Source organism: Tachysurus fulvidraco, chromosome 12, assembly GCF_022655615.1.
Source record: "Tachysurus fulvidraco isolate hzauxx_2018 chromosome 12, HZAU_PFXX_2.0, whole genome shotgun sequence".
Taxonomy (NCBI): Eukaryota; Metazoa; Chordata; class Actinopteri; order Siluriformes; family Bagridae; genus Tachysurus; species Tachysurus fulvidraco.
The window spans coordinates 22,214,911-22,231,528 of record NC_062529.1 but is presented as its reverse complement, the minus strand read 5'-3'; the positions used below and the strand labels follow the sequence as shown (position 1 = coordinate 22,231,528).

Here is a 16,618-nt window from a genome sequence, read left to right as displayed (position 1 = left end):
AGGCCCCTGCCTTTTACCGCGGGTCAACCCGCGTCTCTTTCTTTTCCTCACATCATGGCGGACCGGTTCCATAAGGTGCGTGTTTCTGCGTGTGAAAAGTAGCTAAAAAGATCTTGTAGGGGCGCGTTTTCTAAGAACTACGGATATAACATGAAACACATAAGTGTCTCTTGTGTCTAGAAAATGTGATTTTTGTAGTAATGTGTATTTTGTAGCGAAGCTTTAACAGGACTTTGCGGCTGTGGCCGTTATTAGCACGATGCTAACGCTTATAGAGTTAGTCTCGTGCATGAAAAATCCCGTTAAGATGTCCGGCGTCGTGGTTTGTTTTTCGACATGGAGCTTCGGTTGTGGTTAGTAAGTGAGTAAAAGTCAACACTGGAAAGTTATACACTGCTAAAACACGTAGTGATATTGTGTTAAAGTGGATGTTAGCTCGGTGTGCTAGCTAACACGAGCAGGCCGACATCCATGCGGTGGCGTCCTGCTCCTCGGTACACGTTTCATTCACACGTTTCCGTCAAAGGCTCACGTGTTTCAGTCACCGACTCACGTTTAATTATATTCCTATAAAGACTGCGCAAAAAATTATACTCTTAATTCAGTGAGCTAAATGATTAGGTATATTTTGGTTGGAAGTCTGGTCTACAGACCTAGTTACTTATTGTGAGTATGAGCTGTTTAGTCTGTGTTTTAAGCCATTTGGCTCAACACCATGAAAAGTATGATATCTATCAATACTTGGTCATTTCAACACCTGCTTGTCTGTGTGCATGTACTTTTCATAGTATGATCCATAATTGCCGAGAATTATCTGTAAATATTTCATATTCATAGCTTGGATCTCTGTATTATAAGAGGGGTACTTGAAGAACAAGCTCAGTGTTGTGATTAAATGTGTTTTCCTACTATTGTTTTCAGGTTCTGCTTATTGATGGCCGAGGCCATCTCCTCGGTCGTCTTGCCGCTATTGTGGCCAAGCAAGTGCTGCTTGGTAAGTAATGCTTTTAGAGTAAGTTGTATTGGCTTTAAGAAGTTAGGACCAATATCAAACTGACTGTCAGTGATGTCTCTTTACCTACATTGCATGAGTTTAACGACCATGAGAAAACCTTACATGCACTACCATCTGAGACGGTCTTGAAGCAATATGTTACTGATATAGAACTTTACATTTAATGCAAGTGCTTCAGTTATGGTAATTTATGATTTGAAGGTTTTTTTTTTGCCCAGGGTGTTTGTGACCAAAGTAAGAACTTTAACACTCCACCCTGGTGTTGTAGTGGCCTAGTCTTAGATTAGAAATGGTCATTGCATGAGACTCAACGATGTTGCTGTTTAACTAAATGTTTCTTCTTTCGGTTAATATATTTTACAGGCCATAAAGTTGTTGTTGTGAGATGTGAGGGCATCAACATCTCTGGCAACTTCTACCGTAACAAATGTGAGTATACTTGTTTTTAAAGGAGAGTGTTGAACAGCTAAAAAAAGAATCCATGAAATGAGTGCTGTGGGCCAAAGTGTTTATTGTGGTGTAAGTTCAGTTTGTAGGGATGCATTAGGCTACAAGTTAATTAGCCATGGAATGACAGTTTCTGGATGTATATGTATAAATTGCAACTTGTGTAACATGAAGCATAAATATAGGTAACTGACTTTAGTGTGAACTTGTTAACCCTTTTGTCTGTAGTGAAGTATTTGGCTTTCCTGCGTAAGAGGATGAACACAAACCCCTCTCGTGGTCCATACCACTTCAGAGCTCCCAGCAGGATCTTCTGGAGGACAGTCAGAGGTGAGCATTTATGTATTTAATTTTTCAACCCGCCTAACGAACAATGATGAACACCTTTTATCCCGAATCTGAGTCTTTTGATGAGACAAACTACGGATCTGACTGCTGAGTTCGACCAGACTCGATACTAATCTTCAATTTGTTTGGTTGGTGAGACCTAACTAAATTTTGTTAATCATGCAGGCATGCTTCCCCACAAAACCAAGCGTGGTCAGGCTGCACTAGAAAGGCTGAAGGTGTTCGATGGAATTCCTCCTCCCTACGACAAGGTAACGATGCCTTTCACTTCATGTTCAGTTAATGCTAACATGTCTGTGATGTTAATCTCTTTACCTACATTGTTTGAGTTTCCTGTGAGAACATTAACTCTAACTGAGACACGTTGACTTGTTGTAGTAGACTTCATTAGCTACTAGGTTTGTTTTTTTGTAAATATGTTGCTTGTTTTTTCTGCAGAGAAAGCGTGTGGTGGTTCCAGCAGCATTGAAAATTGTGCGCCTGAAGCCAACTCGCAAGGTGGGGACCACTTGGTTGCGTTTGTTTTGGTTAAGAATTACACATGGAAATCCGTATGTGAACTTGAGACTAGTTTTGCTTAAGAGCAATGGACAAGTAGTGCTTTATTTCTCATTTCTTTTCCTTTTGTAACAATTTGTTCATTTTTCATACTTCTTGGTTTTCATTTTGACTGTAATTTTGTTTTAATAAACTTCTCAATGTAGAGAACTCATTTCAGTGCTCTAAAGCATGAGTACAACTTTTCTTAAAGTAAAACCTTTTTTTCCTGCACTGTGTAATGGACATTTTCTTAAGAACTTGACAGACGTGATTTAAACTAAAGAATCAAGTGTCCTGTAACTGTTCGTTTTCCACATTATGCGCAAGACAAATTTTTGCGCATGTGGATTTGTAAACTTTTACAGTATGCCAAGCTTGGAATTGAGGATATTCCCCTCTTCCAATTCTTTCCTTGGACTGCTCTTGTTTTATTTTTTAAAAAGTTGCTCATCAGTGATGATTTGTTCCACAGAAGTTTTCGAGTTTAATGACCATGAGAATACTTCACATGCACTACCATCTGAGATGAGCAACATTTCTACATCTAAAGATGTAATGAGGATTATTGCATCCACATTTTCTGATTGTGTCTCTCTCACTCACACAGTTTGCCCTGCTGGGTCGCCTGGCACACGAGGTGGGTTGGAAGTACCAGGCCATCACCGCCACGCTCGAGGAGCGCCGCAAAGAGAAGGCCAGGATGCACTACAACAAGAAGAAAGTGCAGATCAAGCTGTCCAAGGTGGCAGAGAAGAACGTAGAAAGCAAGATTGCAAAATACACCGCTGTACTCAAACAGTACGGTGTCCTGGTCTGAGCTGTCCACCTGGTTCATCTAATAAATGTTTATAGAAACCACGGAGTTGTTAGTGCATTTATTTTGAAAGTCTGAGAACTGATTCTTACTGAAATTCTTACTTATAAATTTAAGCTGCAGATAGTGTAGTGCTACATACAAGTCCTGAATACTGGTCTCTATCTTGAGCTCATGTTACTTTTTGTGTTTTGAGTTTTGCTTGCTCAGGTTTCAGTGTACATGTATGTCTTGTTTTTCGCTTATACTCCAAACCACTGCATACTCCTTTCCCCCTCGCTGTGTTAGTTTATAGCTTGGAAAGCTTAATGTTGGTTTTGGAATCACAATGACAAGACGGTGCTGTTTAATGATGTGTGTAGGTATACGGTGCTGACCAACTAACACTGATTATTTTCTGTAACAGCACCTCGGAAGCAGTTTGCTTTTATAAAATAACAGTTGATTTAAAAATGCCATGTTCTCTAGTTATTAGGTCATCCCTTACTGGACTTTGCGTTTGGATTTTCAATTCAAGTTTATATGTATAGTGCTTTTTACAGTTGTCTCAAAGCAGCTTTACAGCGCATAAACATAGAACAAAAGGTTAACATAAAGAATAATATAAGGATTTATAGAATGCAAAATTCAAGATTAAAATTAGTTCACAATATGTATGTGTATATATATTCCCAATGAGCAAGTCAGGTGACCCAGCTAAAAGTGCAAGGAAAAACTCCATTAGATAAGGAAGAAACCTTGAGTAACCAGACTCTAGGGGAACCCATCCTCATATGGGTGACACTGGAGGGTGTGATTATAAAAATACAGTCAAACATGTATAGATGCAAAGGATCACATGGAGTTCACATCTTTTTAGTATAGCAGAGTCTAACTGTAGCTGATGGATCTCTAGATGCCTCAGGATTCGCTGAGTCGGCCTCATCTCAGTGGAGGTCCAAAATCTTCATCGCAGACGATCAGAGCTGGTACAATTTCTGGATGCCTCGGGATGGGTAGAAAGAAGCGGTGGAGAGGGATTAACATATCTGCTGTTCATAATATTTGCAAGTCTGATATAATAGTGCACAGTATTATGGGATGTATTATGTGTACACCTGACTAAAGAGTTTTTAATCTACATTTAATCTGGGAAAGTGTGTCTGAGCCCCGAACACTATCAGGAAGACTATTTCAAAGTTTAGAAGCTAAATATGAAAACGCTCTACCGCCTTTAGTAGACTTTGATAGTTTTGGAACTACCAGAAGTCCTGAGAGATGATAAAACTGGGATTATATGGTCATACTTTCTTGTCCTAGTGAGAACTCTGGCAGCTGCATTTTGGACTAGCCTATTTATTAAAGATGCAGTACAACCACCTAGTAATGCATTACAATAGTCCAGTCTAGAGGTCATGAATGCATGAACTAGCTTCCCAGCATCAGATACAGACAGGATGTTTCTCAGCTTGGCAATATTTCTAAGGTGGAAGAAGGCTGTTTTCGTAATATGGGCAATATGATTTTCAAAAGACAAGTTGCTGTCTAATAAAACACCCAGGTCTTTCACTGTCGAGCTACTAGTAACAGTACATCCCTCTACATGGGAGTTGTGAGAGTTTCCGTGTACTGGTTTTTGGACCGATAAGTAGTATTTCTGTCTTATCGGAGATCAATAACAGAAAATTACAGCTCATCCAATCTTTTATCTCTCTAAGGCACTGAGTTAATTTGGACAATTTCATCTGGTTTTGATGATATATAACTGTGTATCCTCAGCATAACAGTGGAAATTAATGTCTTCTAATAATGTTCCCTAATGGAAGCATGTAAATTGAGAAGAGCAGGGGTCCAAGGACTGATCCTTGACAGACCCCATAACCTGGAGGATTCACCATTTAATTCTACAAAATGGTCTTGATCAGACAGGTAGGATTTAAACCAACGTAAATCCTGTCCATGAATACCTGTGTAATTTTGTAAGCGATCTAGAAGAATGTTGTGGTCTATAGTGTTGAATGCAGCACTAAGGTCAAGTAGAACTAATAGTGACATACAGTCTTGGTCCGAAGCTAAGAACAAGTCATTTGTAACTTTAACAAGTGCAGTTTCGGTGCTATGATGGGGCCGGAAACCTGACTGAAACTCTTCAAAGATATTGCTCTCCTGTAAGATTTAATGGGTCTTCCATTAGTTAGCAGAACCTGTGATTAAATGGACAATAAAAATGATTTGACCCAATCTGTTTTGTTAATATGAATCTCAAATGAAAGTTGACACTCAGGGTGTTGTAGTGTTTGTTTCTGTTTTTACTTACACTACTAGAGACAATATTTCTATAGATAAGTTAAAAAAAAAAAATCCAGTGATGCCCAGACATTTTTATATCAGACTAGAGGCAATCAAGATATTCACTGAAAATGCCTCATAAGGCCATTTCTGTTCTGTCAGCATAAGACTCTTAAAACCTGCATCTTTCTCCTTTCCCCTCCAGGGTGCAGTGTAGTCTGGGTCTAGCACTACTGCTGGTGTGATTGTCTTGTAGGAGGAGGAAGTAAAATATAAAGATAAAGTAAACGTGATCAAAACAAATCCCATCAGTCATACAGGGATAAACTAATTTGTTTGGGTTGTCGGTAGTGAGCGCGGAAATACAGGGGATAAGCGGTTTTATTAAGCGAGTCATGGAGTCATTCATTCAAACGATTCGTTCAAACGGCCGATTCATCAAGAATGAGACGTTTGTGAATGGGTCATTGAATCTTTGACTCAACCGATTCGTTCAAATCACTGAATCATTCAAAACACGATTGAGTGTTGCTGTGATCTTTCTTTGGATTCATCAGATTTATTTTCGCTGCTAAAAAAGACCAAAACAGTCAATATTTCGTCTAAAATGTAAGTGGCTTGAACTGTAAAACCTGAGTGTAGGCCTACTTCTTATTTATTGATTGATATATTTATTGATTGTGTTTGCTGTCTTGTAAACATATAGATATATGACTGAAAAGACAAGATCAGGGCTGTTTTCCTGGTTGTTTTTGTTGTTTAACATCTAGATGCAATTGTTGCATGCCATCTTAACAAACTTCAAGACTATCAAGTTTATTAAATGACCAACTTCTAAAAAGAAAATGCTTAGTTGTCTTTGTAAAGAAATGCTCACAAGCACGCAGCCACGCACACACAAACATGTTTAAATACACTTATGTTGTTAATAAATAACAAATTGTTGTAACAGCAATATCTCCAAGTTTTATGTTTCACTGTAAAAATGTCATGATTTGCCAATGCAAAGAGAGTACCGCCAGCTTTTTCCCCACTTCAAGCACTGATTATAACATAACAAATCATCCTCTTTTTTTCGTCAAAAGCGACTAAAAACCTGACCCTAACCAGACCCACGATGTTGTGTATGTTTATAATTAGTGTGTGTTGTAATGTTGAGAAAATGAACATTTAATTTTTTTTAATTGCATCCACAACATGAACATTTAACATGAACCTTCTTTTATTGATTTAAATTAATAATAAAACAATAATGTTGATAATTAAAAAACAATTAATAAATTAACAAAACAATTTCCTTAAAAAACAAAACATTTCCCCCCTCCCTTTCCTCCCCACACGGTTCTGCTGCTTTCCTTTTTTTTCCTCACCTGTGGATTTTTTTAATCAAGGGATCAGTGTTCTTACAATTTCAGCGATGGTTACTAGCAGTTTTTTAATATGGGTGCCCAGGGAATTGCAGTTGGTGCATTGCAAAGAGAACACTTAATGACTTAAAGCCGTTGCATTTGTACTTCTGGATACAGGAGAAATAAGCACATGCTCTAAAATGCTCATGGGACATTCTCAGGGTATGTGTGCTTCAGGACGGTCCATTAGAGATTTTATCCAGCTGGTGCCATTGATGAGTTTGGTAGTGGCGATGATGTAGTCTGTCCCACCGTCATCCATCTGAGACAGAAAGTGGAGTGCAGCGATTTCTGCATACGTCACACCCCCGAGGAAGAACACCAGCGTTGTCCTGTTCTCTCCCTGCTGACGTTTCTTATGGAGACCAGGGGGAAACTGCTGTCTCTCCTCAAAGTGTGGCCCAGGCAGCATTTTCAGCACATCCTCAATGCTTCTCCAGCCTGGCCGAGCCAGAACCTGAGTCAGCCTGATGTTTTCCTGATGTTGGGATAATTGTTCCTCGTGGTGGTCAGAGATTTGAGCAAGCCAACCTTCTCCAAGTTGTTGAGGGTCAGAATGTGCTCGTATCTGTAAATCTGCAGGATTTATCTCTTGTAAAAATCAAGAACTTTCTGTTTAAGGCCGTTATTGCAGATGGACTGCATGCAGACCAGCCGGAGGATCTTGATAAGTGGGTCCTTCTGTGCTATGCAGTCCTCTATGTAAGTGTTAATCTTGTCTGTATTCATCCATCCATTTTCTACCGCTTATCCTGGACTGGGTCGCGGGGGCAGCAGACTAAGCAGGGATGCCCAGACTTCCCTCTCCCCAGACACTTCCTCCAGCTCTTCCAGGGGAATACCGAGGCATTACCAGGCCAGCCGAGAGACATAGTCCCTCCAGCGTGTCCTAGGTTTTCTCCGGGGCCTCCTCCCGGTTGGACATGCCCGGAACATCTCCCCAAGGAGGCGTCCAGGAGGCATCTGAAACAGATGCCCGAGCCACCTCAGCTGACTCCTCTCGATGTGGAGGAGCAGCGGCTCTACTCTGAGCTCCTCCCGAGTGACCGAGCTCCTCACCCTATCTCTAAGGGAGAGCCCAGCCACCCTACGGAGGAAACTCATTTCAGCCGCCTGTATCCGGGATCTTGTCCTTTCGGTCATGACCCAAAGCTCATGACCATAGGTGAGGGTAGGAACGTAGATCGACTGGTAAATAGAGAGCTTGGCCTTGTGGCTCAGCTGTTTCTTCACCACAACAGACCGGTATATCGACCGCATCACTGCAGAAGATACACCGATCCGCCTGTCGATCTCCCGCTCCATCCTTCCCTCACTCGTGAACAAGACCCCAAAATACTTAAACTCTTCCACTTGAGGCAGGAGCTCTCCGCCAACCTGAAGGGGACAAGCCACCCTTTTCCGGCTGAGAACCATGGCCACGGACTTGGAGGTGCTGATTCTCATCCCCGCCGCTTCACACTCTGCTGCAAACCATCCCAGTGCACACTGAAGGTCCTGATTTGAGGAAACCAACAGGACAACATCATCTGCAAAAAGCAGAGATGAAATCCTGTGGTCCCCAAAACAGACTCCCTCCGGCCCCTGACTGCGCCTAGAAATCCTGTCCATATAAATAATGAACAGGACCGGTGACAAAGGGCAGCCCTGTCGGAGTCCAACATGCACTGGGAACAAGTCTGACTTACTGCCAGCTATGAGAACCAAACTCCTGCTCCGGTCATATAGGGACCGGACAGCCCTTAGCAGAGGGCCCCGGACCCCATATTCCCAGAGCACCCCCCCACAGGTCACCACGAGGGACACAGTCGAATGCCTTCTCCAAATCCACAAAGCACATGTGGACAGGTTGGGCAAACTCCCATGCTTTCTCGAGCAACCTGGTGAGGGTATAGAGATGGTCCATTGTTCCACGACCGGGCCGAAACCCGCATTGTTCCTCCTGAATCCGAGGTTCGACTATCGGCCGAATTCTCCTCTACAGTACCCTGGCATAGACTTTTCCGGGGAGGCTGAGTAGTGTGATCCCCTGTAGTTGGAACACACCCTCCGGTCCCCCTTCTTAAACAGAGGGACCACCACCCTAGCCTGCCAGTCCAGAGGCACTGTCCCCAGCTGCCACACGATGTTGCAGAGGCGTGTCAACCAAGACAGCCCCACAACATCCAGAGACTTGATTTACTTGGGGCGGATCTCATCCACCCCCGGTGCCTTGCCACAGAGGAGCTTCTCAACTACCTCAGTGACCTCAGCTTGAGGTATTGACGAGTCCACAACCGAGCCCTAAGCCTCTGCTTCCTCAGTGGAAGACATGTCAGTGGGGTTGAGGAGATCCTCGAGGCACTCCTTCCACCGTCCGAGAATGTCTCCAGTCGAAGTCAGTAGATTCCCACTCCCACTGTAAACAGTGTGTGCAGGGCACTGCTTCCCCCTCCTGAGGCGCCGGACGGTTTGCCAGAATTTCTTCGAAGCCAACCGATAGTCCTTCTCCATGGCCTCACCAAACTCCTCCCAGACCCGGGTTTTCGCCTCCACAACCACCCGGGCTGAAGCTCGCTTGGCCCTTCGGTACCTATCAGCTGCCTCCGGAGTTCCCTGAACCAACAAGGCTCGATAGGACTCCTTCTTCAGCTTGACGGCATCCCTTATTTCCGGGGTCCACCACCGGGTACGGGGATTGCCACCACGACAGGCACCGGAGACCTTACGGCCTCAGCTCCGAGCAGCCGCGTCAACAATGGAGGTGGAGAACATGGTCCACTCGGACTCAATGTCTCCAAACTCCCTAGGGATCTGGTTGAAGCTCTGCCACAGGTGGGAGTTGAAGATCTCTCTGACCGGAGACTCTGCCAAACGTTCCCAGCAGACCCTCACAGTGCGTTTGGGTCTGCCAAGTCTGTCCAACTTCTTCCCCCGCCATCGGATCCAACTCACCACCAGGTGGTGATCAGTTGACAGCTCCGCCCCTCTCTTTACCCGAATGTCCAAGACATATGGCCGGAGGTCTGATGAAGTCGATCATCGACCTCCGACCTAGGGTGTCCTGGTGCCACGTGTACTGATGGACACCGTTATGCTTGAACATGGTGTCCATTATGGACAAACTGTGACTAGCACAGAAGTCCAAAAACAGAACCCCACTCGGGTTCAGGTCAGGGGGCCATTCCTCCGAATCACGCCCCTCCAGTCTGTATCCACTCCGGGCATAAACTCTTGCTCCACTGTCAAGTTATCAAAAAAAAACTTCTGAGGTGGTGATGTCCTTGATGAGCTCAGCAATGGACATGTGGTTGGCCAGCGAGGTGTGAGCGGCCTGCATGTGAGGCAGCTGGGATACAGACTGTTTAATCTCTTCAACAGTCTTCCCATTGTGGCGCTCTTCAAATGTGGCAGAGATGATCTTGGCTTTCTTGCTGAGTTCTGCTCTTACAGTGTTAAAGTTCTTGTCACGGATTTCAGCATAGAGCTCCTCAGCAGAGTTGAGCTGTAACTTCTTGGGTTCCATGGGCAGATCTTTACCTCCTTCACCTGCCTTCTTCTGGGCAAATTTCTCAGGGGAAGCTTCACATAACCGTTACTAATGCAGTAGATCTCATCAATGAGGCCTTCGTAGGTGAGCTGTGTGGCTAGCAGTGTGAGCAGGTCCACGTTTCGGTCCAATAACAAGAGTGTATAAAACACTGGCAGGATTTGATTCTGACTGCCGGCAAACTCCCGCGTCATCCGCAGCATCATGTCCACTACATGCCTTGCACATTCTCCTTTGCCAAAGATCTGCGGGATGAGTCATCAAACCCTTAGCAGTGTGATACAGGCTCGTCTGGTAATTCTCAAGATAACATTCCCTGAAAGCACTTTCCGATTCAATGGACAGCAGGTGTCCATCATAAGGGATGAGGTCTAGAATGTACTCATCGATGTTAGTGAAGGCATTCAGGATGCCTTGCTCCTTTAGGTGCTGCTCACACAGCAGACTGCGGCAAGGTACAAACAGTATGTGGAACTCACGCTGTGGCTGCAACTTGTCCTCACTCATTACATTCTCTGCAATAATGTCCATCAACTCCAGCTTTGGACGTACAAAGAAGATGACATTTTTGACATCAGATGGTGGCACACGTCCCACTTTGAGTGTAAACATCTTTTCCACTTCATGTTCCTTCAGCAACTGAGATATTTATCCAATGGTCCGGTGAGGTACTCGTCCCATACAACTGCCTTGCTACCTGCGCATTTGTCCAGAAACTCGCGAAGTTCCTTCCTTGCAGCCTCCCTCAATATATTAAGATTGACTCGGCCATAAGACAAGTGAGAAGCCATGTTTACACGGTAAACAGTACAATCACGTGAGGCAAGTCATGTTACGTGGTTTCGTGCTTTTTCAAATTCGGTTCTGCTTCTTTCCTGCTCTCACCGCCATCATGCTTCTGACGTCACACAATGTTACAGGATGCCAACGAGGACAAAAATGACGACGCTCTTCTAATATTATCTTCCTGTCTCTGATTAGTTTACTCTTTATTTACAATTTGGGTTAATTTATAAATTTAACCCAAAAGAAAACACCCTGTTAAAGTCCATTTATTTCATGTTTTTGTTTTATAAAGTGGAGACACTGAAGAATCTCTCTGAGAGTCACAATAAGTCAGCAGCAGTTATATACAGTCATTTTTCCCCTCCTTTTGTACAACTAAAATAAAAAAAGCTACATGGAAAATAAAATCTAAAACACAAAACACTTCAAATAAAACTGAAGGCACAAACGAGGTCTTGCCTGTTTTAACTTAGACGCCTCCTTAGAATGTTCTGCTCTGTGCATGCCGACAGGGGATAAGAAAGAAAAGAAAAGAAAACAAGTCCATAAATCAAATGTTCCTTCTGAAAACTATATATACCTTTATGACTGAAAAAGCGATAATGCTGCAAAACTCACCAAGTAAAACAATGCAAAATCTACAACGATTTCGAAGGTGATGCAGAAGCAGGTCAGCCATTTGACGGCTACCTCTTCGCTCGGCATCACCTCGAAGACGTTGTTCGCGGTGCCCAGCATCATGCCCAGACAGATTAACCACATGGTTGCCATCGACAACCACCGCCTAATCTGATGAAAAAATAAAATTTATAAAAATATATCTAAATTACCTAGAAATGTCTATACTTCTGCATAAACAAAAACGGACTTATTGGATTATCTGCCAGGCGCCGCTCCTGCTCTTCCTTACACAGCAACTCTTCACGAATCCGCTGCCGCTCCTCAAACATTTGACGCTGCAGTCGCAGCGCATCTTCATACAGCCAGGTCTCCTTCGGCGGTTTACTTCGCCACCACTCCAAAAACGTTTCATACGCCTGCCACTCCACAAGCCATTCACGCCACGGCCACTCCACAAGCACATTAGGCTGCCGCAGCTCCTCAGGCTCAGCTCAGCTCCCGCTCCACAAGCACATCAGGCCGACACTCAGCTTAAAATTAATGACTTGAATTGATATTGGTCTTTGTTTTTATGTTTTATGTGTTATATTATGTGTTATTTTCCAGTTCATTTTGTTTTTCTTATTTTTAAGTGATAGTGAGCCAAAGAAAAATTTTCACCTTGATGGAAAATAAAGACATACAACAGGACACAGCTGGTCTGGTAGCAACTCAGGATGTTTATTAAAGTGCAGATTGTAAAAAAGAGAAAAAGGCACAGGAGTTTCAGCTGGATCAGATCCCAGAGGAGAACTCTTCATGGTTCTCCAGTGCAGTAACACCACAGCTCTGCTCTGTCCCAGTTACTTCACTCCGGATCAGTAAGCCCTTACACACTCAGTGTGGAGAATAAGTAGAACACAAGAGCAGCTGAAATCCCTTTAATAAAACACTGCTCAACTCCAGGTTCAACAGTAATTACCAGAACTTTCTCTGAACCTTTTTTCAATCAGTGTGTGTTGTAATGTTGTGTGTTTTCATAATCAGTGTGTGAGGTGTGATTTTATAATCAGTGTGTTGTGTAATGTTGTGTGTTTATAATCAGTGTGTGTTTATAATCAGTGTGTTGAAATATGTGTGTATATAATCTGTGTGTTGTAATGTTGAGAAAGCGAACATTTAAAAAAAACATTTTTTAAAAATTGCATCCACAACATGAACATTTTTTAACATGAACCTTCTTTTATTGATTTAAATTCATAATAAAACATTGTTTAATTTAAAAAAAACTTTATTTAAAGAAAACAATTTCCTTACGAAAGAAATATAAAAACCATTACATTTCACAAGTGAGAATGTGTTTTATGATATTTAATGTTAAAAAATTATTATAATATTTCTGATTACGTTGGTTTGTTTCAGTCCTTGGTTAATGACTGCAGCGAATCCATGCTAGTTACCCATTAGTTTTTGACAGTTAGGAAAACCGACAATGTTTTTAGAATCCGAAGCTCTTCTGAAAAAAAAAGTGAAAGTGACATACGGCTAAGTATGGTGACCCATACTCAGAATTCGTTCTCTGCATTTGACCCATCCAAAGTGCACACACAGCAGTGAACACACACACACCGTGAAGGACATTAAAAATTGACCCATGCTTTTTTGCTTAAAGGTGAAAAGACCCAACTTTATGTATGTTCTGTAAGATTCCCTTATCTGTCAGACATATTTTATTAGATTGTCCTGGACTTAACACAAGCAGAATGCTATTTTATCAAGTTATTCACTTAAGGACATATTTAATGACATTGTGCCTGAAAATGTTTTGGATTTAAATTTATCATATGTTAATTAAAAAAAATTGTATAATATGACTTGCTGTTTATATTTGTTTTTATTGTATTTATATGATACTTGTGTTTTTGTAATTGATTTTTTAGCTTTTGATTGTGGACATGTCATTAAATAAAAACAATCTGAATCTGTTTGTAGATTCCCAAGTGATAAACAGAGACGTCATGGACAAGTTGCAGGGACACTAAACACCTTTTTTTAAAACTCTGCTGACAGTCCTGGAAGGATGTCACCAGTTAGGTTGGCAGTGTATCACACAAGTTCATCCTCAAAGTCAAACATTTTTTTTTGTTTGTTTGTTTATGTGAGTATACTTATTTAATGTGGCAAAAGTATTGATGTAAAGGAATAAATTAAAGATTGAACAGTCTTTGGCACCTCAACTATATAACTTTCTAATTATGTTTCTCTCAAATTTGTGATTTGCTTCCACCAGCAAATTGCTTTGTGTATCATGTTTAATAAACCAATACAATTTAAATGTTTAAATTAACATGTATAGTCACACCATTGTAGCAGTGTTGCATGCAGTAGGCTATAAGGTAAGTAGTGATTGTTCATATGAAGTTTACTCAAGTGGAAGAATGTAAGTAATAAATGTAGACCTACTAGCACTATGCATTATATTGTGAAAAAGTAGATTATCTTCATAACAAAACCTTACATTTTCTCTGGACTCAATAATAAATACATGTCTGACCTTTGGAACGAACCAAAAAAAACTAGAAAATCGCATTCATGATGCTTTATGATGATTTTATTTATTTGGTTACATTGACTCTGATGCATTAAGAGGAGGGGTCCCATGTACCAACATGGGTTTATTTTTAAATTTAACCCGAAAGAAAACACCCTGTTAAAGTCACTGAAGAATCTCTCAGAGTCACAATAAGTCAGCAGCAGTTATATACAGTCATTTTCCCCCCTCCTTTTTTTGTACAACTAAAATAAAAAGAGCTACATGGAAAATAAAATTTAAAATACTTAAAATAAAACTGAAGGCACAAACGAGGTCTTGCCTGCTTTCACTTAGATGCCTCCTTAGAATGTTCTGCTCTGTGCATGCCGACAGGGGATAAGAAAAAAAAGAAAGAAAACAAGTCAGAAAACATAAATCAGATGTTCCTTCTGAAACCTATATATACCTTTATGACTGAAAAAGCAATAATGCTGCAAAACTCACCAAGTAGAACAATGCAAAAGACGACAACTATTTCGAAGGCGATGCAGAAGCAGGTCAGCCATTTGACGGCTACCTCTTCGCTCCGCATCACCTCGATGACGTTGGCCACGGCACCCAGCATCAAGCCCAGATAGATTGACCACATGGTTGCCGTTGGCCACCGCCTAATCTGATGAAAAAATAAAATAAAAAAAAATATCTAAATTACCTAGAAATGTCTATACTTCTGCATAAACAAAGACATACTTACTGGATTATTAGCCAGGCGCCGCTCCTGCTCATTTCTCAGCTGCTCTTCACGAAACCGCCACTTCGCCGATTCAAATAGCTCCTCATCCTCAAACATTTGACGCTGCATCCGCAGCGCATCTTCAAGCTGCCGGATCTTTTTAGACTTCCAGATCTCCTTCGGCGGTATACTCCGCCACCGCTGCACCACCGGTTCATACTCCTGCCACCGCACAAGCCAATCACGCCGCGTCTTCTCCGCCTCGGCGCTGCCGTGTTCACGCTGATCCGGGCTCTTGCTTGCCATGTTGTGTAATTAAAGATACAGCGGCTGCTCTATTTATAGACTGACAGAAACACGCCGTAAAATTACAGCATCAGTCCATCATTCTATTCTATTCTATTCTAGAATTTTGTTTATGATGTCTATCTGAATAGGAAACAGCTCATCATCACGTGCTAACTGCTGAGCTAAAACAAAAGAGCTAACAGTGTAAAGGTGAAACCTGAGGTAACAGTTACCATCAGAAGGAGTTATGTACACATTCAGTGTTACACTTTATATACAGATGGACATGTCAAATCAGATATTAATAATAAACTAATATTAATGCTGCTACATTAGCTCTAGCTTGCTGCTTACCGAACATTAGCCACATGCTAACAGTAGCGTCTGGAGCACAAGTGTACATGGGATATTTAGTTTTCTCACGGTGACCGAACTACAATCAGCGATAATACAAGTTACTAATGTATAAAACACATATTTAAACACATTACATACTTAATATCAAATGTCGGAAATTGGTAACCATGGACACTCGGCTTAAAATGAATGACTTGAATGTTCACACACACACACACACACACACACACACACACACACACACACACACACACACACACACACACACACACACACACACACACACACATTTTTACTGCTTCATTCTTTCTGTACATATATTTGTACAATAAATAAGAAAATTATATATAAAAATTATATGAATATAATTTAATTATATTACACATATAGAGACTTTACATATCTAACAATTACATCACAAACATATGTACTATAAGAGACGTCTTATTATAAAATATAATAAAACTGGCCACTAAATATAGATTAGACGAAAATAATTAAATGATCACACACTTCATTCAGCTCCTGATAATAATTAGGGGAGACCGGGTATGGTTGTAGCACTTTTTTTCTTCAGCACCTAAAACTACTTTTTTTTAGGCTACACGTCTGAAACTTTTAGTACCACATTTGCCTACTACAAATGGCAACAATTTAAATTTATTCAACTATGTCACAGACTTTGTGAGATGATGACAAATACAAGGTGGTCCTTTGTTACAACCTACCCCACTACAGGGGTAGGTTGTACCACATACTGGGGTAAGTTGTAACAGGTAGACAAAATGCACAAAAACTAAGGGTTTCGTCGACATTCCATATGTCACTGCCATCAAACCCATTTTTATCAATCACCTCCCCCAGCCGACTGAAGAAGAGTTCCACATTAGCATGATTAAAACTGGTAGCTCTTGAAAGGCTGGTTGCCTGTGGACTCCTGACTGAAAGTCT

At 41.5% G+C, this 16,618-nt stretch overlaps 1 protein-coding gene, 4 non-coding genes and 1 pseudogene across 5 annotated transcripts in view; 5 read left to right on the top strand and 1 right to left on the bottom strand.

The window, feature by feature from the left end:
- Window positions 1-3,208, top strand: part of rpl13a (ribosomal protein L13a) — a 3,222-nt gene extending 14 nt beyond the window's left edge. Inside the window, exons 1-7 of the mRNA XM_027160195.2 lie at window positions 1-75; window positions 922-994; window positions 1,379-1,444; window positions 1,691-1,792; window positions 1,976-2,061; window positions 2,249-2,308; window positions 2,958-3,208. The exon at window positions 1-75 is cut by the window's left edge and continues 14 nt beyond it. Of these exons, the coding sequence (XP_027015996.1) occupies window positions 55-75; window positions 922-994; window positions 1,379-1,444; window positions 1,691-1,792; window positions 1,976-2,061; window positions 2,249-2,308; window positions 2,958-3,167 (618 nt within the window). The 5' untranslated portion in view covers window positions 1-54 and the 3' untranslated portion in view covers window positions 3,168-3,208. The remainder of the gene's footprint in view (window positions 76-921; window positions 995-1,378; window positions 1,445-1,690; window positions 1,793-1,975; window positions 2,062-2,248; window positions 2,309-2,957) is intronic.
- On the top strand, window positions 1,057-1,139 carry LOC113651457. Its single transcript, XR_003442666.1, has one exon. It is a non-coding gene; the product is annotated as a small nucleolar RNA Z195/SNORD33/SNORD32 family (small nucleolar RNA).
- On the top strand, window positions 1,831-1,904 carry LOC113651459. Its single transcript, XR_003442668.1, has one exon. It is a non-coding gene; the product is annotated as a small nucleolar RNA SNORD50 (small nucleolar RNA).
- Window positions 2,099-2,175, top strand: LOC113651458. The gene has a single exon (XR_003442667.1). It is a non-coding gene; the product is annotated as a small nucleolar RNA SNORD34 (small nucleolar RNA).
- LOC113651455 lies at window positions 2,797-2,880 on the top strand. The gene has a single exon (XR_003442665.1). It is a non-coding gene; the product is annotated as a small nucleolar RNA Z195/SNORD33/SNORD32 family (small nucleolar RNA).
- A 3,584-nt stretch (window positions 3,209-6,792) lies between the features above and the next one.
- On the bottom strand, window positions 6,793-11,303 carry LOC113651427 (annotated as a pseudogene).
- Window positions 11,304-16,618: the final 5,315 nt, after the last annotated feature.